Source organism: Astatotilapia calliptera, chromosome 8 (assembly GCF_900246225.1).
Source record: "Astatotilapia calliptera chromosome 8, fAstCal1.2, whole genome shotgun sequence".
In the NCBI taxonomy this organism is placed as follows: domain Eukaryota; kingdom Metazoa; phylum Chordata; class Actinopteri; order Cichliformes; family Cichlidae; genus Astatotilapia; species Astatotilapia calliptera.
Window position 1 is genome coordinate 5052857 of NC_039309.1, and position 15362 is coordinate 5068218.

General features: G+C 38.6%; 2 protein-coding genes across 2 annotated transcripts; one reads left to right on the top strand and one right to left on the bottom strand.

Annotated features, from left to right (window-relative positions):
- Positions 1-2108: 2108 nt before the first annotated feature.
- On the top strand, positions 2109-10408 carry prr15lb (proline rich 15 like b). The gene is made up of 2 exons (XM_026178484.1): positions 2109-2327; positions 8369-10408. The coding sequence occupies exon 2, from the start codon at positions 8396-8398 to the stop codon at positions 8726-8728; it is 333 nt and encodes a 110-aa protein (XP_026034269.1). The 5' UTR covers positions 2109-2327; positions 8369-8395; the 3' UTR covers positions 8729-10408.
- Positions 10409-10798: 390 nt separating this feature from the next.
- Positions 10799-15355, bottom strand: pnpo (pyridoxamine 5'-phosphate oxidase). The gene is made up of 7 exons (XM_026178069.1): positions 15032-15355; positions 13705-13829; positions 13521-13620; positions 12504-12557; positions 12273-12401; positions 12121-12191; positions 10799-12016 (listed from the first exon to the last, which is right to left on the bottom strand). The coding sequence occupies exons 1-7, from the start codon at positions 15293-15295 to the stop codon at positions 11851-11853; spliced, it is 909 nt and encodes a 302-aa protein (XP_026033854.1). The 5' UTR covers positions 15296-15355; the 3' UTR covers positions 10799-11850.
- Positions 15356-15362: the final 7 nt, after the last annotated feature.

Consider the following 15362-nt stretch of genomic DNA (forward strand, 5'->3'; position numbering starts at 1 on the left):
TGTTAAAAAAAAAAGGTCTCATGATATTTCTTGCACAGTTAAATAAACATAAATGTGGTTTACCTTCAGAAAAGGAAATCTACATCTATCTATCTAGACAGTTATTACCTGCAAGCCTGTTAAAATAAAAACATTTGACACAGTTGTAACAAATGTGCTCCAATTTCTTTAAAAATGTATTTAAATTATTCTGGTTCTGTGTCTACATCTCATTTATATCTCTCTTTATTTGTTTATTTCATGCTTTCCTATATACTTATTACTCTATTATCCAAGCACACTATTGTAAGTATGCTATTTCTTTGCACTTAATGCTTTGCATGTTTAAATTCATGCACAAAATTGAGGGGAAAAGAATCAGAACATTAATCCAAAGTTTTATATCCACAAATAGGAAATTTTGAATTCTAAACTTAAATTTATTGTTTAAAAAAACTTAAAAAATGAAATTTGTTGAAATGAGACGATGAAATGATGAGAAATGGGCTAGTGGAACAAGAAGCTCAGACGTGGACATGGGATGAGAACATGGCGCTGTTGGAATGCCACTATGCAATTAACCCCAACAGAAAGGGTTAAATGAAGAGGATGTGGGACCTCTGGACTTTTTGATGCCCAACATCTAGACCAACGGTGAAAGAACTAGTAACTCAGTGTTCCAGCATTCGGAAGAAGCAACTGCTATCACAGCTGGAGATTGATGAGGTACAACACAAATGCTACAGCAAGGGGGAGCCAGGATGTCAGGTCAGGAGGGAGATCATCACCCCCACCCGAGATGTGGTACCAAGCCCAACAACTGGTGTGTTGAAGTCATTGAGTGAGACCTCAGCGATTAGTAGATCTAAGACCACAGCAACCTTCCTGAACAGGGTTTATAGTAACCATTACAGTGGCAGACATCCCAGAAAGGGTCTCCAGTATGAAGAGTCGGACAGGCCCCCGACATGATTCACTCCTGCTAGCTGAAGAAGCTAACTGCACAAAGGAACCAACTGCTAATAAAAGAGGCACAAGATCCCTGAGGATCCCCAGAAGGGACCAGTCCCATCCAACTACCAGCCAATAACCTGCCTCAGTACCACATGGAAGCTCCTGGCGGGCATCATATCGGCTAAGATGAACAGGCATGTGGCTCAATACATGAGCGGGGCACAGAAAGGAACTGGCGGAAACACCAGACACCAATTAACGTCACATTTTATGTCCATCTGTTATATTTTATACATTTGATAAGATATCATTATCTCATCAAATGTATAAAAAGGTTGCTCATAGGGGGTCATATGATTGTTGGGTTTTTCTCTGTATCTATGAAGCGCCTCGAGGCGACTTTTGTTGTGATTTGGCGCTATATAAATAAAATTGAATTGAATTGAATCATTATTAATACTTATTTATTTATGTTTGATTTTGGCCGTTCAGTGATCAATAACTAAACATTAAACTTTGTTAACTAAACTATTAACAAAACATTTATTTACTAAACACGTTTTTTAAACAGTTAAATGTGTCGTTACAGTTTTATTTTGTTCATTATGTAACATAATTTTAAATATGAGAAAACAGAGACTGACACAGTGTATTATTGTTATTGAAAAAAGTGATATGGGTGAAAAACAACAGTAATAATTCAACAATTTGGCTTCTTGTGAACTCCAGACTGGACAAACCTGAAAACACAAGCATTAAATCCCTGCAGCAACAGAGTTTCTGTAGTGGCCTAATTTCAGTTCATTTGAATGGTGACCTAACTTGCAAATTCAGCGTCTATTCACTGTCTGTGATTTTAAACAAGCCATGCAAAGCAGCTCGATTGCTCTCGTTCTCTCCCTCCAGCTTAAAGCCATCACAAAGACTTATGTAAGAGAAAATGCTCAGTGAAAGGTGACTTTATTCTGACTCCAAAGTCCACATTAAAACAATACTTGGATTTAAAGTGAGACTGATAACGGGGGTTTTATTTACAGTTTGGAAAGCCAATCACCTCTCAGGTTCACATTAGCCCTGATGTCAGAGATCTTGATATGGGACTGAGCTGAAAATCACATGGCTGCAACATTTACTCAGTCATGCACTCAGCTGGGCGGGCTCTAGGTGTGTGTGTATGTGTGTGTTTGAGGAGGGTGTGTGCTAAAGAGGAGTGCAGAGGGACAAGGTAAGAGGGAGAGGCAGAGGGAGAGAGATGCTGCACCTGTGCACGCTCACCTGAGGAGAGGAAAAAGATTCCACAGAAAAACAAAGAGAGGAGATAGAAAGTTTGTAAGCATGGTGAGACAGTGTCGCATGTGAGAGAGTCCCCTTTCAGCCAGCACACTGTGAACAAGGTAAGAGAACGAGCGCACCTGAAAGCCTCCAATGAACTGCAGTGGAAACTAGACTTTTATCTGTGCAAGAAATACACATTTAACTCTAATTACAAAAATCAACATGCTACTTCCATCTTTTTCGCTGGTATTTCCACAGCTCAGCAACCCTGATCAACATATTAGAACTGCAGTACTGTATTTGTATAGCCAAACAACAGCTAAAGTCAAATTTCCAAGTGAAAATGTCAAAAGTTTTTTGTTTCTAGATCCTTAAGTTGGAGAAACGACTTTAGTTTTTCACAGTATGTAGATGCAAACTGGATATTTTTGAGTTTTTCAGGGACAAAAACAATAAATATGGAGACATTAGCTTGGGTAACTTGAGGTGAGTGCTGTGTTTTAACAGTCAAATTATGGCTGAAGTAAAATTCTTTGGAAAAGAGGCCTGACTTTCGATGATTTCAGCCTCTCAAAAGTGAAAACTTGGGGTTTTTACTTGTCTTATATCAAACAAATTCAGAGTTTGAGAGCTTTTGATTTACAGAAGAAAACATTGGAAGAAATCAGCTTGAGCTGGACAAACTGTGACACATTTTGACCTTTGCCACTGTTTTTAAAGACAGTTAATTGAATAATTAAAAAGGGTTGAAGCCTGAAGGAGACACTAATGCATTATCTTACATCAGAAAATATTAGGAGGCCCACAGGGTTACTATGCATGCTAAATAACATAGTGCAGATATGTTTTAACATGATTTTATTTGTCATGTTTGAGCTGGTTAGAATAACACTAAGTCATAAAAGAGCTACAGTCACAAATTAACCTTTTTGGACTTTGCACCTGTGTGAAGTTTACAATTCAATCAGCCTGTGGATTTTTGTGACCTTTGAGAAGGCAGGAAGGCCTCTGGAACAAATGACTAAAAGACATTTTTATTAATGGAAATAATCAGACGAGCCAAAAAAACTTTGCTGCTAGGGGTCAACAGCAAGTCTGGTACAAGGGATGAAACCTGAGAATCTAGTGAACCTTCAGTTTAAGTTACGAGGGCAGCAAAGCCCTCGGTGCCCTTGGAGGCTCCTCTCTGTCTTTCTGCGGCTCAAAAGTTATTCTTTTCAAAGACTTTGCAGGTCGTTAGTGATTTCTGATTGTGCGCCACAGTTCCTGCTGTGATCTCTGAGGCTTTGCTTGGGCGGCTCACCCACACATAACAGAATACATGGTAACTTATTAAAATGGAGGGCCTCCTTTGTGTCAACAGGAGTTTTTGTCTCAAAGGTCATATCTAAGTCAAACACGGCATTCTTTTGGAAATATGTGTGCATATCGACAAGCTGTCTTACTTAACATGGTGTGAAAGTGCCGAGAAGGTATTCTGTCTTGTAGAAGCTGTTTTGATGGCGAGTCAAGAAAATTATGCAAATGCTCTGTAAATGTTTGCTATGAAGAAACCTGTCCTTTTTGTGTAGGAATAAACAAACAGATGATGAAACAGAGAGAAAAAATGCTAAAATCTGAGGAATGTGACATAAAAGAAGCTATGGAAACCCAAGTAAACACATTGAAGTGGTTCAGACCCTTGTAAAAGCTCTTCTTGGTGAGCAACTATCTGTTACCTGAGCATCTGTGAAAACCACACACCCAGGTTATTAAGCAAAGAGCAACCCCGGGTCCAGAGGAATAAATGTAAAAGGTGCCTGCATTGCTGTTTCCAAAACTTAAAATCAAAGAACCTTTGCACTCTTCGTTCGTGCCATTTGCCAAACATCACATGGGTCAGATAAGAGTAGGATGAGTGTTTCTGCAAAGGGCATAGACTCTTTATTTGCATAGGTGCTACATGATAAAATAACCACACCAAAGGGCCTGACTTCCTGTCAGCCATCATAAAAGAGAGCGATATGGCTGTGTTTGTGAAAGTCATAAAATCTGGTTTATGAGCCACGCTTTTATCTAAACACTTTTTTTAAATGTTTCATCCCAACCTTCAAGTTTAAGTTTTAAATGTTGCAGTGAGAGGTGGGGTTAATCTAAAATACTTAATAAACTGCTCACTATGTGTTTATCGCACATTCACGTTTTCATTGAATCTATCTGGTCCCCGCTTTAGTAAAGTAGCTCAACAAAATTCCTCTAAATTCTGGTAAAACTAAAATAAAAAGACCTCAGAGCTGGACTTACCATAATAGTCTCACTGATTGTGCTTACAACTACAGTAAAAATGCTATTATTTACAAGTTCACAGCTTATTTTGTGGTTTTGAGGACATGATGCACTGCTTTAAACGTGAAACTTACAAAATTCAGTTTAAAATATGTAAAGTAATTTCTGACTTTTTGTATTTTGGCAGTTTTACTTGGAAATAAACCATCAGAACAGTTGCAGGTTAGCTTTCTGTCAAGCAAAGGATCAATTTGAAAACTGTAAAGCCAAGCAAACACGCCTGCAGTTAAATGCAGTAAAATAATAATAAAAATATTCCTCAGAGATTTTGGTTCATGTTGACATGACAGCATCACACAGTTGCTGCACATCCATGATGTGAATCTCCTGCACCATTGCATCTCAAAGATGCTCTAATAGATTGAGAACTGGTGACGTTTGACATCATTTGAGCTTTGTGACATGGTGCGTTATCATCTTCCAACAACCAGCAGCAATATTCAAGCAGGCTTTGGCTTTTAAACAATGCTCAGTTGTTACCAAGAGGCCCAAAATATGCCAAGAAAATATCACCCACAGCATTACACCTCCGGCAGCCTGAGCCATTGATAGACTAATTTTGCTGCAGAAATTAAGACTCATCAGACCAGGCAAAGATTTTCCAGTCTTCTGTTTTGCAGTTTTGGGGATCCCTTGTTAACTGTAGCCTCAGTTTCCTGTTCTTAGCTGACAGCAGCGTTACCCCGTGTGGTCTTCTGCTGCTGTATCCTATCTGCTTCAAGGTTTAACATGTTACATAATCAGAGATGCTCTTCTGCATACTTTGGCTGTAGGAAGTGGCCATTTGAGTTTCTGTTTTCTTCCTATCAGCTCAAAGCAGTCTGGTCATCCTTTGCCCTCTGACATCATAGGGATTTTAATTATGTGGGAAAATCCCAGCTGATCAGCAGTTTCTGAGAAACTCAGATCAGCCCATCTGGCACCAGCAACCATTCCACGTTCAGTGTCACTTGAATCACCTTTCCTTCCAATTCTGATTATGGTCATCGTGACCAAGTCTAAATGCTGCCATGTGATTGGCTGATTAGATACTGAGGTTTAGGAGAAGCTGAGCAGGTGCACCTAATAAAGTGGCTGTAAGTGTATATTCTTTACAGACATAAGAATATATTAAAAGAAGGTGGAAGAAATAGAAAAATAAAGACACAAAACATATTTTCTGTGTGTATTCAAGATGATTTATGTAAGGCATGATCCGACCCATGAACATGTTTATGACCTCTTTGATACGATAAAAGAGTTGGCATGAAAGAGTCAGCGATTGCTCCATAAGGAAGTTATTTGACCTGTTTGGTTACCAGGTGACCGAGGACCACAGAGACCTGGGTGTATTATTCTGTTATCGTTACCTGTGTATGTATCCATACACCTGAAATAATACAGATGATATCACTTGATGAGAAAACCCAGAGGCTTTTGGTCATGTTGTGATTCTTAAGTGAACAACAGAAAGACACCCTTTGTCATTATGTAACACGTTTCCAAACTCCTGGTTCAGCATCGGGACGACAGCTTGCTTCCCCAGTATTTGCTTTCCTGACTTTATATCAGATCACATGCGAGCGATAGAGGATCCTGTGCAGATAATCATTAATTTATCAGCTGAGAGCAGAGTGTCAGGTGTTGCTCCCCCATTGGGTTACACCTCGTAATCACGGAGATGTGCACTGGATGAAGTAAGCCAGCCGTAGTATCGTCTGCTTTCTACAAACTAGTCCTGCACAGAGCAGCGGAGTAAACAGTGTTGTTTGTCTTTTTGAACTGGTTCACCAACAATGAGAGAATGATATAACATTAAAGGCATGATGTTCAGTGCAGACTGAGATTAATTTGAATGCAAATCTGCAGCAGAAAATTTGTACAAGTGAAAAATTTGCATCTACTTTTTGACATTAAATGTAAGTAATTGGAGCTATAGTTATTGTAAGTTAGCAGAACTTCAAATATTAATGCATTTTCCCTTTAAAAACCTTATAAATGAATTTCAGAATTTAAATCTTTTGATTACATGCTATATGTATAATTTAACTTCAGATCAATTAAAGTTCTTATCAAAGAACTTCAGTCACAGTTTTACAGCTTTGCTGTTCTCGCATGAATGTAAATAAAGGACATCCTGAGCAAATGAACTAAAACACAGAGGAACAAATATAAAACAATGAAGTGTGGCAGAGCATGTATAAATTTAACTAACATCCATAAATGACTGTTGCAAATCTCTGGGTTTTCCTACACTGTAATATCATTGCTTTAATCTTTATTAAACCCGGAAGCAAAACTGCTGAGATTAAAGGAGAATGCCCTGGGGCAATAGAGGTGGTACTAATTTAACATGTTTTTCAATAGCAGGAGAAACCAGAGCTACCTGGGGAAACAAGCGCAGCAGCATAGACAACACTCAAAATTCACACAGAAGCAGCTGCTTGGGGGCCCCCACATCAGCAGAGGGCCCCCAATTAATTTAATAAATATGTTAACTGACCGGTTTAATCATTCACTGTGAGCGCTGAGCTTTTGCAAGTTATTTATTATTAACATTCACTAACAATAACAACAATAACAGAAATGTCAAGGGGTGGTGAGCTCAGGGGATATTGTATGGAAACAGCAATTACAGTGTTAACCTATTTTCACTCTCTAGACAGTTAGTTTCCATTTAATTTATTTAACACTGTTTTTAAATTTGCGCTGTTACATAAAGTAATATTTCGGTCTGTGGTAAATTCTTTGTGACTGTGCTGCCCTTTTGCACAATTAAAAAAAAATTAAAACAGTGAACTTGTTTTAAAAATCATCATCTGCTTGTTTATTGTATTTCTTTCCAGCACAGAATAACTAAGCCATTAGAATTGTTGTGTTAGATGCGTAATGCAGAAATGGTTTGGCAAGGGCAATATAGCTAATAGTGGCTTTGCTGACGTGGGTGGCTGAGGGCCTTTAATCAAATCCTGCTTAAGGCCTTGTAAAACTTTAGGCCACCTCTGTGTACGAGGCTTTGCAATTTACCACATAAAATCACCTTTAAATGATTTTAATTAATTCAAAATGGAAAAAAAAACAAGTAAGTGGAACTGGAGTTTATTTTATACAAACTACTGAATTACTTCTTAAAGTACATTTTGAGTTATGATAATCTAATCCAATGTTTTGTATTTTTATATTAAAACCTGAATTTTATTGACGTTAGCAAAAACAATTTGACAGAAAAAACATGGCTGATAATGGCGTCTCTCAGGGATCAACACCGGGCCCACTGTTAATTACTTTCAAAGTGCATTTATTCAGTGTAATTTCCCACTCAGAAGTGTAATGTACATTTTTATGCTGATGATGCTGTCTTGACTGCCACTACCAAACTTTCTCCAGCTTAGCCTTTCATGATTTCAGACCTTTAAATTAAAACTGGTTGCAAGTGATACATTAAAGTTTCATAAATACTTGGCTATTCAGTTGATTCGTAACACTACAAAGCTCTTATTTATATTGTTGACCAGGTATGAATAAATGTAAATGTTTGACTGGTTTCAAATCTTCCTCTGGTCAAATGATAGTGATAAAGAGACTCGGTATATTTCAAAATTCTACCAAGTTTTGATCTAGCTGTACATACTGTAGTTTTTTTGTGGCCTAGACCCTTTCCTGACTACATTTAGATATGCATTTATAGATGGAAATAAAAAGACTTTTTGTATAGATAAAGACTGACTAACATGTCTGCATTAAAACTGACAGAATAAATGCTGTTTTGAAGTGTACAAAGTAATGCTAAAACACTTTATTTACCTAGAATTCTTTGCTATTGCTCACCACACGCTAAGATCTCTGAACTTTACAGGTTGATCCTCCAGTCTCTGTTGGTGCCATGGCTGACTCAAGCTGGTGGAGGCTGACCTTCTCACGCAAGAAGAAGTCTGAATCCAAGGTTCTGTATGAAATCCCAGCAGAGCATGGCAGTAACACTGGGAACAAAGACCACCCGAGTAGTAACGGCTCTCCAGAACTGGACAGCCAGTTGAATGCCAAACTGGAGAAAATCGTCGATAAATCTGCCACCAAAGGACGCCACGTCAAGGTCTCCAACTCCGGCCGCTACAAGGAGAAGAAGAGGGTCCGCGTCACGCTGGCCGAGAACCCAAATCTGTTTGCAGACAACAACCTCAGTCAAGAGAATCATAAAAAGAAGACAGAGAAATAGCACAGAAAATGCACATACTTGATCAGTAATGTGTCATATACACATAAGAAGCTTCAAAGATGGCTTGAATGTATGCAAACACCACCATGTTGTCCTACATGTACTACTACTGTGCTACTATTCACCACACACAGGAAAACACAAGAAAAAAGACACTTAAATAAACAACGAGGTGTCAAAATTTAAAGATCCACCCGGCAGACGGGAACTAAACACAGTCCTGGACACATTTTTCTCCAGATTTTCTGTCTTTTAACTTTTATATTTACTTCCTTGTGCTCACGCTGTTGTTTTATATTTTCAAAAATGACATGAAGGAAAATTTGGGGAATTCTCGCCTCATGATTCAAATGTAACATTGGTGTCATTTAAGTTTTCATTTTTTAATGTTGTAGATGTAATGTTATGTTTCAGGTTTTTATGTTTTGTTAAATGTCAAAGGAAATTTTTATTACATTTTTATGACCAAAGACTTGACGTCACTGATTACATCTGAAACATTATGGTGGATGCTTTCAAATATAAAGGCCCCCAAAAGTATCAAGTCATCATTGAAAAGACTTGAATTTCTCAGCTCTAAGAAACAAAATGTTCAAGTAAATGTATTTATTTATATATCTATATACACTTGTCAAGTAAAATATCCCCAAACGGGGAAGGACAAACATCTTTCGTCCATCCTTGTTTCCACATGTTCTTAAATGAAAATTATAGATTGTATATGAAAGATTAATGTAACCATTAACGATCACCATGTTGATCTTGTCATCCAAACATGCAACAATGTCAACTTTTTCTCGAGGCAACAGTCAGTTTGACAACATATTTTGCAGCCACAAATATTAAACGTTTACTTGTGAGGAATACATGTGCAAATTACAGCTCTCATTGTCATGAATTCTAAGTTGACACCCTGAAAAATGCTCTCATGTTTCACATATGAAAACATCTAAATTCACGTTGGTTTCCTTGGATGTAGAAGTTGGATAAGAGGGTGGAGTTCTAAATTATCAGCTAGCCCTAGAAAGCCTGATTAGATAGGTGCAGTCATAAACCGCAGAGTTTCGATAATGTTCAGTATCGGTCAGTACAGCTGATCACACAGGAAGAAAAGTGGCAGAAATTCCTTTAAAATGCTCTAAAAGGCACCAACATGGTTTAGATGTTTTGAAATGTACATGGCAAGCTACAGTTGCCTATATCAATGTCTGTCACTCCAGCCACAACCGTAATAATGCAAGCTTTAAGCCTTAATATGCTTTAAAAAAGTCAGTTCTTTAAAAGAAAATCATCCTCTCATAGTTGCTGTTAAGGGGGGAATTAGCTACAGGGACAAAATTCAAGCTGTAAATTCAGACTGACTCATATCTGGAGCCAGGCTTTTAGAGGAACTGCAGGTTTTGGCTTTATTTTTCGAGCCTGGAGGTTGCCCCAGGTGACCGCGGTACAGTTTATGGATACAATCATATCAGAAAACATGACTTGGGTATGCTAATTGTGCTTTTGTACGAATCAAATATCTGTTTATGTCATTGTGAAATAACTTCATGCTGTTTTGTTGGTTTAACTGTCCAAATAACTCCTGCAGCCATTGCATGTGACACATCAACAACGAGAAATGCTGTCTGTAATTTTTTTCTGAGATGCTTTTTTGTTTGTAATAAATATAAAAGTTGTTAACATGTAAGATTTTCTTCTGTTTGTGCTGGAGTCTACAGCGAGGAGAGCTTTTAACATGCAGATGGTGGCCTGTTTAAACGCGATGATCTTGGTGAGGTCGTTCTTTGGGGTTAGTGAGCTGTTCAGCCTGTTTTGGTGACATGGTGATAGTAAGCAGGGTGATATTTGACACCCTGTGGTCTGCTTCTGCATTTTGTAGTGGAGCTGCCCTGCTGTTAGCTGAGAAAATGACAGATATCATCGAGTGATTCACAGAAATCCACAAGTCAACAGTTAATCCATGAGAATATTGCATGTTTCTAGTGATTCTGAGTGATCGTGTTTCGCTGAATCTTGGTGTTTGTGTTAGCTGTGCTACTGACATCTGCTGGTCAAACGCACACTCTGTCCTCAGTTACAAATTAAAACTTTATTAATAGCTATTTTCCCACAGTTACTTCAAGCTATATACCACAATTTCATCCTCAAACAATACAGGACACACAACAGTTGGCACAAATGACATCACGTGCTCTTTTAATCTCACTATTAAAAGGCAGTCACTGCCATAGATTTAAGCCTGATACAATCAATTTAAATTAAGTTAACCACCAGTACAGGTCACATATTTTCCATTTGTAAGTGTAAAATCATATTTGTCACCAATTAGAAGAAAAATATACTTTAGTTGTTCAGTTAACAGACTTGTGATTTTTTCACGAGTTGCTAACACGACTGAGGCAGTAAACTCTGTCTAGAGACAACAATGAATTTGAAACAAATATTAGTTTTCTCATGAGGAACAAGCTCTTTTTGTCATAAATTCTAAGATGACACATTGAGCATGCTCTCATATTCCCCATATAAAAGCCTCTAAATTCATTTTTATATTTATTGTTCAGGTTATGGCCAAAGATGATGTTCTGAATCCATAATTAGCAAAACAGTCACACTTTTCTTTCTTTCTCAAGCAATTGTCTCAATTTTCCATATTTTCTTTAGAAAACTACACACCTGTACAGAAATAATCACACCAATGGAGAAGAACAGCAGCTAAGTGTTGATGAGTGGAACAGATTGTGCTTTTTAAGAAATAAGAAACAGTTTTCATGTCCTAGAAGGTCAACGACTGCACTGTTAAACAACCACAGCCATACTGTTAATCATTATTTTGAGTGGGTAAAGTTTGCTCCACTTTTTCAGGCCAGTGCCCTTTTTCCATTACAAAGCATGGAAAACTCAAAAGTTGCACAGTCAGATTGTGCCACGCTGCTCCACTTATCCACTTAGCACACATGGTTCACCTCAAAAACAGCACAGTGACATTTGGCTTGTTGATAAACTGCGCACAACAGCACCTATGCAAGGTTATTAATGTGAGGTAAAGATGGTGATCTTTTTAAATCAGTGATAGTCGAGATGAAACATGTCCTCTCCTTTATTTCACAGCCTGCTGATGCTCCTCATGGGGACAGTCGCTGGTACACCCAGCCTCCCTCTGCAGCGTGCTGAAACTCTCCCAGCTCGGACTCTCCGTCCTTCAGCTTGGTGAAGACGATGCGGTCGTGAAGTCTGTTTGTCTGTCCCTGCCAGAACTCTATTAAAAAAGGCTTTACGATGTAGCCGCCCCTATTGGAAAAGAAAATCATGGGACAGTTAAAGGCAACGAACCGAAAAAGCTTTAAGAAGCCGTACCAACATGTTATTAACTTTAATTAAGAGCAAAGGTTTACCAGTAATCAGGCATAGGCACCTCTGTGTCCTTGTACTTCTCCTCCAGTTCTGCATTTTTCTGCCTCAGATACTGAAAGAAATTGTGAAAACTGAGACTTAGACATTGTACGCATTACCTACAACGTGCAGGTGGAGCAGCTTCGGCGCTTACATCTCTGTTAGGCACAGTAGTGCTTTGTCGGCTCACGACAGCGCCGACCTGGCTGCTCTTTGGCCGGGAGTGGAAATAATCGCAGGAGCTCTGGTAGGGGATCCGCTCCACGGTGCCTTCAATGCGAATCTGAAAATCAAAATTAAATTTAACTTACATTTACTATGAAAATAAAAAGTTTAAAGAAGAACGTAATATTAAAACGTAATAGTAAAATTAAGGTTTCTGCACCTGTCTGTTCAGTGGTTCCCAGTAGAAGACCAGGCATGCATGCGGATTGCTCTCCTGTGGAGAAGAAAGTGATCAGAGGACCCGACAACACGGAAGAAGCCTTAAAGATTCATGGATGACGTGAAGGAGGACATGCATAGGGTTGTTGTGACAGTGGAGGATGCTGGACACAGGGTGAGATGGAGGCAGACTTTATCAACAAGGGGCGACAAGTGTCAGTATTTGATTTAAGACAAAAAGGAGACAATGCATATCAAAATTCATGCAAAACATTTGAAACCTGATGAATAAAAAATTCCCGCGATATAATTTTTATTTAGAATAATAAAAACAAAGTCTTCAGAAAGCAATATGTACTTATCAGTAAAAGCATCAGTAAAAGCCAAAGAATAAAAATGCATTTTCAAATTTTTTTTTAAAGATGTCTAAAATCAGTGGATCACCTGCTTCCATCTCACCCTATAACTGGCATCTAACATGAACCTTCTGTGTGGTCTTCTTCTCTTCTTCCTGCCTGGCAGCTCCATAGTCATTATATTTTGTCCATTATATCCACTATCCCTCGTCTGTGCGCGCTAAAACCATCTCAGCCTTGGCTCATGAAGGCATCAAAAACCCTTTGAAACTCTAAAGCAAAGAAATGGCTTGATAACGTGTTCTGCATAAATTATGGGCAAAAATCCAAAGATAAAGAGTTTATTGTCCCCAAAGTCATAGAAATGTATTTCCAAAGCTCAAACCAGTGAATTGGTGCCATTTTTGTTTGTATGACTGATACAGATGTTGATTTGTAATTTTTTGTGCCTGCTAACTACTCGCTTAAGAAATACATTATTGATAAAAGCAAAAGAGCTGGACTCAATAATAGCATTTAAACACAGTAATGCACTATCTGTGAGACAATAACACAGGAAACAGGAAGAATTACACATTTATTCAAAACCACCTGAGGGCAAAAGAAGCAGAGCATGGATGTAGACGGCTGCTGACAGAGTCAGCGATAAAGATGCTTCTTACCAGCTCGCAGCCCTTTCTGCTCTCATAGTTGGTGAAGAAACGGAAACCTTCACTGCTGTAACCTTTCAGGAGGACCATGCGAGCGGACGGACGTCCATCCCTGAGTACACAACAGATACGATTAATTGTACAAAACTGTGAAAAGAAATCAGCTCCAATCTGTTCGGGGGGCAGCGTTTCTTACTTGGTGGCAGTGGCGAGGCACATAGCATTGGACTCTCCTATTTCAGGACACTTGGTGGCTTCATCAAACCAGTTTCCAAACTGCTTGATGGGGTCGAGAGACACGAGCTGACTCTCCTCAAAGCACTGGAAACAAAACAACCGATACAGATGTAAAAAAACACAGGAAAACAGCCACTTTTACATAATGCAGGATTCAAATGATTCACTGATGCTTTTGGATTATAGTGAGTACAGGCTGTAGGCAGTATAATTACGATTTAATTAATTATTCAATTGTGTTTATCACTTTTAAACATGCCAGAGAAATATGTCCTATTTAGAGGTCAAAGCTGAGGTGTGAAACATCTGGGGAACACCTGCTTTCTCCAGCTGTATACAGCGTGACCAGATGCAAACTTCCTAAAAGTAAATTTGTGTGGGACAATAATTACACAGCCTTTTATCTGAATGCAACTTTCCAAACAATAAGAATAAAAGGAAGATTTTTGCTTGATAGTATTCTTAAATCCATATTATTTCACAGGCTTGACCCACTCAGTAGTTTTTCCTTCTCTTTTTGGTAGTTTCTATACATCATATCCTGCAGAAATCTGCAGAGCTCATGACTTTGTAGTGACTTCCCTTGCACTTTTCCCTGTTAAGCATGGGATAAGTGAAAAAAACTGTTAACTGGCACTTTATCCGGGAAGATATAAGCCAGATTTTATGGGTAATGGTTTTAAATACTAGAGCCAACCAATATGTGGGATATCATCTGAATATGTGGGATGAGGGACAAAGGATAAAAGTGTGTGGCATCATCTACAGCTACAGCTAGGATGTCCCATTTTAATGGTGGTGACAGCACACCATTCATCAATTTTTTGTTGTTGTTGTGGTCATTTTTCAGTACTACTCAGGGGTGTGTGTTTCATTAAATGATATCAGTTCATATGAATCTCACACGAAACGTGCTTAAAAACAAAAACAAGGATAGCAGTGTCCCTCACAGCAATAACTTCCCTGTTTTGAACCTCCTGGGGCTTTTCTGTGTTAAGTCTCAATGACCTCAATGTGCCTGCGTGGCTTTTTATCCAGGTACTCCGGTACTTCACTGAAGTAAGACGCAACCCATACGGAAACATTTAACGCAGTGGGATCTGGTCACAGACTCTATCCATGGCAGCCAGATTACATTCCAGCTGTGCACACTCACTGTATTTTTTTTGCACATCTAATTCAGGGTTCATAAAGTGACCTTGCATTTGCACAGCACTGACAGAGTGGCTTCAGTTACATGACTCAATACACTGTATCCCAACGCAGGTAACTCAGCAGTTTCTCACCTCCAGATCTCCTTTGTACCTCTTCCTCATGTTACTCAGGTCCATACTGGTTCCGCTGCAGTATTTCGAGGTAAAAACGCGCGGCAGCCCTACTATCCTAGTGGCACGAGAGGGCAGATTTCCTCCAATAAAGCAAATATGTCTCAATATAATCGTACTGAGTATGCGCCTCATGCCTGTAAAACACACGCTGACGTAACGCTCCCTTACGTAAAATGTTACGCAAAAGAATGCTGTAAGAAAATCATCGATTTTAAAAATCATTTTACTCTACTTATTTAGAAACTATGTAATCTACGGATTTATTTTCATATGAACTAAAAATGCAAAC